Consider the following 12731-nt stretch of genomic DNA (forward strand, 5'->3'; position numbering starts at 1 on the left):
ATGCCCACTATTTGACCCCTTTACACCAACTAATCTACTTACTTAAGGAACTGACTTAATTAGGCAACCAACCTAAGTAGGTCAATTCACATGGTCGGCCCCACTTGCTTAGCCAGCCTACCAACCTATAAATACAGGCAAGTAGGACCAGACAAGGAAGAGGAAGAAAAGGAAGGTGAACAAAGAGGAAGAAGAAGAGGAACTTGGACATTCTTTTAGCATTATTTTATAAGTAACTTTTCCATGAGAATTTAAGTGGTCTCCTGAGCCTTAAAGTTCTTTTCAAGCTTAGATGTCTTCCATCTCAAGCCAAATTTCAGATTCTAGGGTTTCCTCTATGCGAATTAATATATCACCTATTGAATTTCAAGTTAGAGTATATTCTTTGTAACTCTTATTACAATTCTTAATCCAAAGTACCCCTCTGAAACCCTAAAACTCAGCAAGTTCCGAAAGGTCCTTTGAAACCCTAGAACCCAAGTTCTTTTTTGCCTATGCATGTTGCGAGAAAATTTGTATTTTGAATTTCTGAATTAAGTTTATTTTGATAGGCTAAAATAGTACTTAGTCCTCAACATTTAGGGCTTTCTTTGGAATTTTGACCCGATAATTCATTTTGTATTCTAAAGTTACTCTACATTTTAAAATTTATAATTAGTTACAAAGATCTTGACTTATTGTCCTGGGGAAATTTGACACCCTGTTAACCTGAATTATTCTTTGGTGTCTATGCATAAATGTTGAAATCAAATAAGTTTCCCATAACTATTTTTAACACATCTATACATATATTTGTGGGTATGTATGTATGTGTGCGTGTTTATATATGTATGTGTGTCTATATCAACTTCAGAATATATTTTTGTGAGAATCTCTTAGATACAATTGCTTCCATTTGGAGTTTTCTGATAAGTATTCCATTTTGTATTCATTTGCAATCCTTTCAAAACTAAAAACTAGTATCATACATGAAAGATATCTATGCTGACCTCTAGCCAGGTGGCATCTTCGGCCTCATTTTCTATTATTGATGAAAATTTCTTCGGACCCATGGTATATGCGGCTGCATTCAAATTATGGATGAAGATTTAAATGGACCCTTAACACAGTGGTAAATGGGCACATTGAGGATTATCTGGCCTTACCTGGGCAATAAAATTACTATTAAGGATTTGTGTGGCCTCAACCGATTTACCAAGTGAGAATTTTATCAGCCTCATCTACAATAGCAAGGAGAATTTGTGTCCTGGAGGGTAGAAAGAACAAACTATGAATTTTCTAATAAGAAAATATGATTTATGTTAATTAGCTAAGATATTCTCCCAAAATTTTTTGCTCTTTTCATATGACTTAGATGGTTTGGACATGTACAACGTAGATCGAAGGATGCACCAGCATCAAGGAGTGATTTGATATATGTAGAAGGAATGAAGAGGGTTAAGGGAGACCGAAAATTATATATGATGTAGTCAAGGTATGCCGTATCGGCCTGAACCGGGCAGTATGGGGCATTCCGTATCGTACCAGTTTGGTACTGGTACCCGGTACAAGTGGCATACCGATACTCGGTATGCCAAAAAAATTTCATATCATACCGTACCGACACTGTGCTAGTGTGGCACCGATATAAGGTCCAGTACCCAGATGGCGAACCTTAGATATAGTAGTAAAGAAGGAGTTGATATATCAACATCTTTCAAAAAGTATGGCCCTAAATCGAGTAGAATAAAGAAAAGGATTCATGTAGCCAACCCTAACTAGTTTGGAATTAAGGCTTAGTTAAGTTAAGTTCTAAAGTTTTAATTTCAATAATTTGCTTAATATAGTCTTATGGAACCTTTGCTTGAACATTTCTCTAAATCTTATTCATAAGATATATACTACATACTATTTATTCAGTTAAAACATAAATTCCTTAGACTATGGGGAAGTTGTTTATTGAGCTGGGTTGCTCACTCTCAATTATTACTAAACCTATCAAAGCAAAGGATGAAAGTCGGACTGAATTGTAAAGTAAAGAGGAATTGATAAAGAATCAGTTATGAAGATGCATTGTGGGATCTAGTCACCATTAGGACTGGTACCGAAACTTGTACCGATCGGCGATCGGTCGGCGATCGGTACGGTTCGGTACCGGTTCGATACAGAACCGAAACTGATACGGCTAGGGCATGCTGGTACTGTATCGGCACGCCTAATTTTTTTTACTTTTCAAAAATATTTAATTAGTAATCACTCTTTTTGAAGTTTTTCAATGATTTTAAGTATAATTTGATGTTTTTTTGGTGTTTTCTTGATATTTTTTGATATTTTTTGATGTTCTTAAGATCCCGATTTAACCAACGATGCATTTTATTGTTTTAAAATTATACAAACCATAAAATGATTAGTAAGATGTTGCATGCTATAAGAAACGACATAAAATATTCTCAATTTAAGTAGTGACGTGAATAACATAAACTAATACAATCACTTATATACATTTAATGTACAACATATATATTGATATCTAAAATCGGATCAAGTAGCGATGACTCTCATAGATATCCAGATCATAAGTATAGTCAGGAGGCACATCAACCCACCTCTCTAACCAAGCGGCGTTGCAATCTTATACGTTCATTCCATAAGAAACGCGGGCCAGATTATAAGCACACTCGGATCTTTCGCTGAAGCTCTGGCTGTAAGAGGTGTCCTCTGACTGATAATACGACTGTGGAGCGAACCATCCGAATATGCTGGCAGCAAAATTCGACCCGTGAGATGCTTCTAACTGCGTAGGGTAGTAACCACCGGAAGATGTCTCAGACGCACCAAATCCATATCCGTATCTATATAGGTCATAGGCTGCTTGTGGCTGTGAATAATAGGATTCAGTATACGATTCGAAACCTGATACGTCTATGGATTCTACTCCATATGTGAGGTTATCTGCAGCTGCATCGTGTCCTCCTCAATGACCTCGATGAGCCCGTCTTCTATATGTAACCGTATCCTCGCGGGCTCTACCAGATCGTACACCATAGTCCCTATTCTGTTTAGCATGCGTAAACTAGAACTCATCGGTGTATCGAATACTACCCTACGGCTATCTCATAAATAGTGTCTGTTGTCTTTCACTCCCTCCATTGCCAATAGATCCATGACCACCAAAACTGTCATCACTACTACTCCAAAACTCCTCAACACTCTCATTTGGGGTGCAAGTGCCTTTTATTTTTTTTTGTGTGCTGGGCAGTTGTCCTCTTATCCTTCGTGCCCCCTTTCTGCCTGGCTATGTCGTCCTCCTGACCGAGTCGATCGGATAGCATAGTGGCCTTATCTAAACATCTCTTGATCATATCACTAAGAGCATGTCTCAGATAAAGAGTCATGTAGTGACTGGCTCTCTTATGGCTATGGCTGATCAGCTGTAGAAATGCATGGAATAATGCGCTCAGCCTATTGCCCTACCTTCGACTCTAGCCTCGCTGGCTACGAAGCTGGCCGGTTGTGGAGGCGTTTCTGGCTCATCAAGCTTCGGCTCCTGCTCCTACTGTTAGCCCATAAGCCATTCGATCATAGGATCATCCTCATCATCAACAAAAGCACTATAGTTCGAATCTGTATACTTGAGCTCTACTTCCTTCTGAATGCCCTTTAGCCTCAATCTCAGATTGTAGTAAACATATACAAGGTCATTGAGGCACTTCTGTGTCAAATGGTTCCTCTGTTTGCTGTGGATGAGGGCGAAGGTAGACCAGTTGCGCTCACAGCCACTCGAAGAGATCGTCTTGGAGAGAATCCGGATAGCTACTCGCTTAAGATTTTTCGCAGACAATCCAAAATGAATCCACCATTCAACTACAAAAATATTGAAAAAAAATAAATATAAGATAGTACCATATTAGTAATCATCTAATGCCAGGTAAATATTCTCCTGATGTATAACATATCTGGATTCATACTTTTCTTACTTACGACAGCTGCTCGCTGTCCAAAGCTGTCATTGCCCAAAGCTGTCATTGCCCTCTCTAAATAATTTGGTCTGTGAAAAAGAACCATGTTGTACTATGTTAATAATAGAAAATACCAGTTAACTTACACATGTTACTTAAGTTAAGTTACTGAAACATGCTCCATCTTGTAAATGACATTATGCAGAACGGCCAGAAGTTTGTCATCCATACCAATTACAGTTATGTTGTACTGGAACCGAGGGTTCGGTAGTATGTTACACATAGAGGAGACCGTCTTAGTAAAATTATACAAATACAGGAGTAGTCTAATTTGCAATGTTCTTGCTTACCTGTTAGATGCAAGTTCCTACCCATTTGGTAGTCCCACCGCCACTCAATGATGCTGTGTACTTCTAGGCATGGGCTGGATCTGCCTCAATGATTTGAGCCTTTGTCCTCTCCATCATGTGATACAGGAAGACTATTTGGGGGTATTTCTTGCTATCCACGGCCCTAAGCACTTCATACAATGGTCTGATAGCCTTCACTATTGCAGTGGCCCGCTGCCAGAATTCTGCCTCATCCAAGTCTTCAACGCTGCTCTCTTCAGTGCCATACTGGGCATATCTACTTTTCTGCCACCTGGGACTAACAAATATCTGATGTAGGGCTGCTTTCTTTTCAAAAAGATTAACAAGTACAACGTAGTTGGTAGCAAATCGTGTGACTCCTAATCTCAAAATTTCTTTCCCTGCATACCTCCTCATCATTGAAAGGACCCAGATATAGTCATAATATACCAAGTCATGGTTTGGGCTGTCTCCACTGTCTATTTCACCCCACGAATCTTCACAATGTCCATCAACATGAGATCAATACAATGTGCCACATATGGGGTCCAGAAAATATATAGCCGCCTCTCCATCAAGATCTCTCTGGCAGCCCTATATTGTAGCCCATTATTATTGATGACTTGGATGATATTCTCCTCTCCTACCTCATCAATCACCTTCTTCATAAGTTTGAGGATGTATGTGGCATCGTGCACTTGATTAGAAGCATCAACCGACTTGTGGAAGAACGTCTTCGTGTCACAGTATGTCAAAAATTGTTGATGCTCCGCCTGGTAGGACCGGTTCAACCATCACACATCACAGTCAGTTCATATGTAGGCCACTTGCTCTTTAGGAGGCAATCCATTTCTCTAGCTCCTTATTACTGTCAATAAGCTCATCGTAGATGTCCTTCAGGCATGGAGGATCTACACCGGGACTGGCAGCCTGTATGGCGAAAATGGCAGACCTATATTACGTATTGTCTGCCACATTAAAATCAGAATCCAATAGCTCGTCACATATCCTTCTTCTTATCCTTCTTCAGCATTGAGTCAACCCTCTGCTGCATCGAATCTCTGCTAGAAAAGGCCTTTGGATCTAAATCATCGATTGCTGCTCTTGGTAGAATCTCTCTAGATGACTTCTTTTTGCTACCAAAAGACTTTAGCATAGATGCAATCTGGCCACTGCCTTTGCTGACGACCTTCCTGACTGGAGAGCTCCTCCTGAACTCTGGATATGCCATGCTGCTCGCAGAACTGGAGTCCGACTCGTACGAAGACCCAAATCAAGCCCTATACCTGGCCACCTCATCCAGCTATCACTAATCATCCAGCTCGTCTGCATGGCAACCTAGATTTGTGCCTCATTATCTAGAGCAGACATCTCTTTTAACTCTCTTGAATAATAGAAAGGTGGCTCTACCGCTCGGTGGTCCATCTCTACCGTCTTTTTGGCAACCCTCTTTTTTGCTGCTTTGAAATCAACGAAATACTTCTTCATCAGCTACCGAACCTCCTGTGGGTATTTTCGGCACATAGATACGTTGGAGTAACCACCAGTTAAGTGTTGTTTAAACCTGATTGCCGCTCCTCTTTTGAACACTGTGTTGCACTAGTTGCACTGCCAATGATGCCGACCCGAGAGCATTTGCCCAAGCTCCCAGCCAATATCACACGCTCTGAGTCCTTTTTTCTTGATAGCTTCATTCCTGCAAATTTATCAAATACGCCAGTTTATCAATTATTTAAAATCAACAAAATATTAATATGACGACCATAACTTTTTTATCTCAAAAAATATATCTGATTTATCTAATACATAACACTAATTTTTCATATTATTTATTTATTTATATATTTTTTTATAATTTTTAATTTTAAAGAAATATTTATATATCATAAATTTAGAAAAATATGGTTTTGAAATCAAAAATTACTTCTGAATTATGTAATACATACTACTATTTTTTTATAATTTTTAGTATTAATTATATATTTTAAATTATTTTTTATATTTAAAATTAATTTTTAAATATTAATATTTAAAAAATTAATTTCAGCTCAGATCCATGTAGAATCCAATAATGGATGCTACATATATTTTTCTAGGCCCTCAGGCATGCAGAAAATGTTACTTATTTCTCATTTTTTTTCAAATTTAGGCCTAAATTACTATGCCCATGATTATATCAAAACTTAAATGAATGGACACCAAATTTTTATAGAGAGTAGCTTGCATGCCCCTAAATATGTTTCTATTTTTACATTTTTTTATTTATTTTTAAAAAATTATCTTTTTATAATCCAAATATATATTTTTAATTTTTAAAAATTATATATAATCCAAAAATTAAAAATTTTTAAGTCAGCATGTACATCGTTCATAGATCTACAACATATAAAAAATTTAATTCCAAATCAAAAAAATTGGCATGATCTCTTATTTTGTAATTTTTAAGCTATTTTTTCAAACCCTCCAAGAAAAAAGAAGATAGGAAAGAGGAAATACACCTTATTTAGCCTTTGCTCTTCCTTCTGATAGCCTGAATCGGTATTGTTTGTTGGTTTTTTAAAAGGAAAAGCGGCGGAGCCTATGTCAAATTTCGTTGGAAAGGCCTTCTCGAGCCTTTTCAACGCCTTCAGTGCCTTTTAAAGGCATCAGGTGGATTGTGGCCACAATCATGCCACAGTGCACTATGGCAATAATGCCACAATGCTCACAGTCAACCCGGTTTGCGAACCGACCGGTTCGCACTGAGTTGAAATCAAACCGGCCGATTCCGGCCCAAAAAGGACCGTTCTGGCCGGTCCCTTTGTGATTCCAGCCCATAAGAACCGGAAGTGAATTTAAATGGCGAACCGACCCAATTTCACACCGGGTCCGTTTGATATTGCCCGGTTCGCCAGACCTTGATTAGGACAACATTAATCGAGGTATGTCGTCTTGGTACTGGGCCACATACTGGTGTCACCCTATTGTTGTATTGGTACGCCCGAGATAGGGGCTAATTCGGTGTACCGAGTGTCAATACGGCTCCCATACCGCATACCCATTCGATACCAGTACGGTATGGTACACCCTGTATCACCTAGTTTAGGATGATATGGCATACCTTGGCAGCAACTATACAGCAAATTAGCATGCATTGTTTGTTTTTGACCTTGAAGGTGATGATAATATGTAGTAATGTTTATACAACTTAGTTATGCTCCATATGATCATTTCATTTGTTTAAGAAATGTTTAATATTATTGCTATATTTGCACCCATTTGATCTATGATGGTCATAGCTCAAGATTTGAATAAGTTTGTATTTCAGGTTGCGATAGTTCAAAGTTTAGACCATGTTTACCGGTTACCACCACACAAACTACTTATATATGTTTATAATCATGATGCTATTTTGAGTCACCACCACAATCACTCTCATTCATCTTTTCACCATTCAAGAATGCTATAACTTGATTTTATCTTGCATTCCATGAATACCTACCATATTTTCCTTGCAAGTTCCTCCCATCTCTTAGAAGACCAAAAAGAAAGTGTTCTCTCTTCCATAAGTGTTGAGCAAGCATCAAACTAGCTAATGCCTCTTTTCTGATAGTTTGGCTGTAGCATCTATATAATAATATGGAGCATTGGAGCTAATTGTTGATATTTCTCCTTGCATGTATTATTCGGTATTGAGAGTTTGCAGTTCGTTGTTCTATAATTTTACCAAGCATGTGGAGATTAATTGCGAGTTCATTGGACATCATTATCTCCTTACAGTGCTTCATCACTCCATGTTTTCTTCACTCTCCAGCTTGCTGGCATGTGTAGTATGTCATGGAGTCTTCCTCTTTGGCAAGATCTTTTTATCTTATCTACCATGAGTTTAAGAAGAGTTTTTGATGTGTATATACCTTGATAAACTGTACATTTGTACAAGACTTCTCGTTTATCCTTGTATTGCTGCATATGTAAATTATGATGACCCAAAAAATATAGTACAACTGCAACATGAATTGGTGATGACCTTTAGTAATGGATTTACCCATTTCATGCTTCTTTCCAACTTTTGTTCTGGTAACAATGACCTCAATTCATGAGTTTAATTTGGTATTTTTATGAGGCCAAGCGGCCTTTTGAAATGAGTCTTATCTTACAGAACATCTTTTGGTCACTTTATATGCCAACGTAGCAGATTACACATCTAAGGTAATTCTCAAATGGTAATACCTAGAAGAAATTTATAAGTTAATTGTAGATATAATGATAAGATTCAAAGTTTTATCCAAGGTACGGCGTACTGGCCCGAATCGGGCGGTACGAGGCGTGCCATACCATACCGATTCGGTACCGGTACCCGGTATAGGTGGAATATCAACACTTGGTACGCCAAAAAAAATCCGTACTATATACCGACACTGTGCTAGTGTGGCACTGGTATGAGATCCGGTACCGAAACAGCGAACCTTGGTTTTAGCAAATATAAAGTTGAAATTTGGTGTCTAAATTATCTTAGTAAATATTCTTGATATTAAATTAGCCCAAATTTATCGGTAACTCTAGTTGACAACATTTTTTATCAATGTTGCTTCCTGTGAAAATATTTACAACCAAATGAATAAAATCTAGTTAAATGAAGGTGCCAGCAAGATTACTGATAAAATCTCTTGGTAATTGTAATATAGAGTAGAGATGATATTATGTCTTGCCTTCATCAAAGGTTGGAGAATTAGGGCTACTAGGGGAGGGCTACCTCCTATTCTATAGCCCAGAATTTCCTATAGACCTCTACCTAGAAAAAACAAAATCTGGTTATACAATCATCCATGGACTATAAGGGATATCGTGTAGTGGAGGGAACTATCAGATATCATATGGAGCCGCATGTATTCTATTCCATCAAGATCTAATCTACATGTTTTATCCCAAGGACTAGGTACTCAAATGACTTGAAGTTTATGATTGGGAAAGTCCCAATGAGGTTAGAATAGGCTATCTATGACACTAAGGAAGTGATGATTAGAGCAAGGTTTTCAGTCTTGACACTGGAACCTGTACCAATAGCTACTAGTATGAGCAATGGTGCAGAACACCCTCATACAAACATGGTAAACTGCTGGAGGCACGACAAAACTGTACCATATGCTGGTATAGTTCCACACCCCTTATCATACCTTATCAGGTTGATGCAGTATGCTTGGTACCAGGCAACATGGGAACCTTCAATCAAACCAACAATCAAAAAAGTAAGTCTTAGACTAATGCACACTCTCTCTAAGAATTATTCTCTCTATATACAGAAGAAAACTACCATGCAAGAGGAAGCAATAAGGTTTGATTGTCGGAAAGAAATGACCTCAAACACTGGAGCATGTGGAATCGAACGAGGGTGCTTAAAGAATTTTCTATCTCCTGCTGGCCTCATCCAATCTTCCTTTTTTCTTCATCAATTTCCACTTTTCAAAGATGAAGGAATTCTAACAATTAATTCTAGCATGCAAAAGGTCCAATTTAAAGCTTGACATGACATGTTTATTCAAGGTATGCTGAACCGACTGAAACTGGTCGGTTCAGCCTGTACCGAACCGGTGCAGACGTGCACCGGTACGGTACAGCGTATAAAAACGGTTCCGACCCGATTGGTTCCGTACTTGTACCAGTGCCAACCGGGCCGGTTCGCACCGGCCCAATTACTTGTTCCCCGCGCACCCGCACGCGGGGCAGCGCGCCCCGCGCGCGGGGCATAGACCACGTGGGCCACTTAATGCCACAGAGTGGCATTTTTAATGCTACTCTGTGGCATTTAACGCGTCCGCGCGCGTCCGTGTGGGGCAACGTGGGGCAGCGTGCCCACGCGGGCAGCCCCACGCGGGCTGCCAGCCCGCGTGGGCCATTTAGTGCCACAAAGTGGCATTTTTGTGGCACTTAACGCATCCGCGGACACGCGCGGATGCGTTGTTTTTTTTTTTTTGTTTGTTTTTTTTCACGTCCGCGCGCGAGAACGTCTCCGGTTCGGTACCGGTTCCAACCGGTACCGGTGCTCACCGGTACGTCGGTACGGTCGGTCCGGCGAACCTTGTTTTATTACAATGCCAGCAATGTCAATCAAGCTAGCGCACAAAATCAATGCACTAACAGCAACTTACTCTCTACTCTAAATTTTTCATACAACATTATCTAGCCATGCATTTGAACTTTTTGGTGGTTTTCATACGTATCATTGGAGTAACTACCATTATGATATTATAGAAAAAATAAGGGGATCATCCATGGAATGCCGTACCGGCCCGTACCGGCCGGTACGGGCCGGTACGTACCGGTCCGGTCCTGGACCGGTACCGGAACCGGTTTTCTTGTGCGAACCAGCCACAGCACGAGGCGCTGTGGTTTTTGGCTCGCGATACCGGCCGGTACTGTACCGATACCGGCCGGTACGTACCGGACCGGTACCGGTACGGCGGACCTTGGGATCATCCCATATATAGTGAGGTGAATAGGAAAAGAAAATAATCTAGAATTAACAAACAGAACAAAACAAACTAAATATCTTCACCTTTGTATGCATAACTACGTTTTCGAAGAATTTTGGAGGCATATACTTGCAAGACTTTTTGCAACATAGCCTCCAGCCCTGGCTTATCCCCATCTTCTTTTGCCTACAAATATCCAAAAAAAATGGATCAATAGTTGGAGATGGAACCTAATGCATTCCTAGGAATAATGATGACAATTTGCTAATATTATTCAATATTGAGTGCAGAAGGTAATGCCTAAAAAGGTTAATTCATAACCAAAAAATATGCAAGAAAATACACATATATAAAAATGTGAAGAGCTTAATATTTCAGGTTGGCTATTTAGTTGATGAAAATTCTCACAATTATCCTATTCAAAGACATCTTCTTAATACAGAGTGGAAAACTATTAGATTTACCCCAAGTACTAAGTTCATTATCCACACATAATTTCATAAAATATTTGGCCTGAGGTTCATATGGTCTATAAAAGTTAGTGAGGTTACAAAAATATTTTAGTCTAGCTCCAGAAGTTGTGAAGATTTGGAAAAAAAACAAAAGTAAACTCAAGAAACCACAACCAACAATCATTTCCCGTTTTCCATACAAAGAAGGGAGATTCATGCTATTAGTGGAGGCACAAGCAATAAGCTAAGCAACCATGTAGAAGGTGTCAGATCAAATAACATAAACCTGATAATTTTAATGACTATGGACAGGTGAGAGTAAGTGAGACATTCAAAATAGGAGATATACAATAATACTCTGTACAAAAATACAATACAGATGTATTGGCGAGACATTACAACTATAACCTTTAAATGTAAGTACTTAAATGTTGTGCAAAAAAAAATGATAACTAATTACAAATCAAACTACAAATTTGCATATCAAATTTATCTGGCTGTTGTTTTAAGAGATGCCATGTCATTACCCAATCAATCCTTTAATTTGGGTTTCATAGTTTCTTCAATCTCAGTGGCTGTGATAGAATCAAAGGAAGACCAAGACCTATGAAAACTGCAAATCAAGAACCAATAAAGGAAAAATAAACAAAATTAATGGATATAAGGAAATATAAAGGCAATCTGTTGATTAACAGTCCTCAAATGCATCAATTGCTTCCTCTTTACAAATCTTGTCCTTGCAATATAATTGGTAGTGTTACATGTTCTATTCCTCAGTTGGATCTACAGAACTTGATGATGCAGACCAACAAAAGTCATCCTAGCATTTAAACCATCTGATGGTGGTTTTGAAGCATGTCTATAAACAATATTGAGACTTCCAATCATCTATTGGATGATATGGATGACATACAACAATGAAACAGAAGAATCAACAATGAAGGGATCCTCGAAGTGTTGGATCTTTGTTGGTCTTTTCATCAACAGCTATATCCTCTGGTTACTCCCCCAATGGCTCATTTATTGCCGTATCCTGTGTTTTTTGCTCCAGCTGTCGATCATCAATAAAGTGATCTTACATTATTGCTTTGGAAGCATATATTCTTCAACTACAGGCTTCTCTAATTGCCATGTTTTCACTGCAGAATCTCCCATTCCAGCAGGATCAACTTCAACGCTGTTGAAAAACCTACTTGCCTCATAAGAAGTTCCTTCGGTATATCTGCACAGCTCTAAAATTTGTGAGCTATTATTTATGTTCATCAAACTGTGATCTATCAATACCCATGGTGCTACAATTCTCTTGCTTCTAAGTGCCAAAAAATATACATGAGTTTGGAAGGAATAAATATCAAAAAAATGGAAGAACAACAAAAGCAGTTCAAAATCAGGGAAAAACCAAAGAATCAGTTGCTCTGCTCTAAGGGGAACCAACAGCCTGTATGAGTAATACTTTGACTTCATACAAAATTCCAGGAACTGTCCAGAAATTTCAGCAAGCAACAAAGGCCTCCGAAGTATCTGATCCTTAGACTTAAGTTT

At 38.7% G+C, this 12731-nt stretch overlaps 1 protein-coding gene across 24 annotated transcripts in view; it reads right to left on the reverse strand.

Annotated features, from left to right (window-relative positions):
• Positions 1 to 12731, reverse strand: part of LOC113461511 (uncharacterized) — a 137457-nt gene that overhangs the window by 80814 nt on the left and 43912 nt on the right. For 18 of the 24 annotated variants that reach the window (XR_016396625.1, XM_089925759.1, XM_089925752.1 and 15 more), the window contains one exon: positions 10821 to 10923. Coding sequence is in view for 19 of the 24 variants with exons in the window: in XM_089925759.1 (XP_089781885.1) it covers positions 10821 to 10923 (103 nt within the window). In the remaining 5 variants the exon portion in view is untranslated. Of the gene's footprint in view, positions 1 to 3211; positions 5985 to 10820; positions 10924 to 12731 lie in introns of those variants that run through there. The other 6 variants (XM_089925758.1, XM_089925756.1, XR_016396624.1 and 3 more) reach the window with 5 other exon arrangements.

Source organism: Phoenix dactylifera, chromosome 10, assembly GCF_051530095.1.
Source record: "Phoenix dactylifera cultivar Ajwa chromosome 10, Ajwa_hap1_PhDact_Kaust_v1.1, whole genome shotgun sequence".
NCBI classification, from domain to species: Eukaryota; Viridiplantae; Streptophyta; class Magnoliopsida; order Arecales; family Arecaceae; genus Phoenix; species Phoenix dactylifera.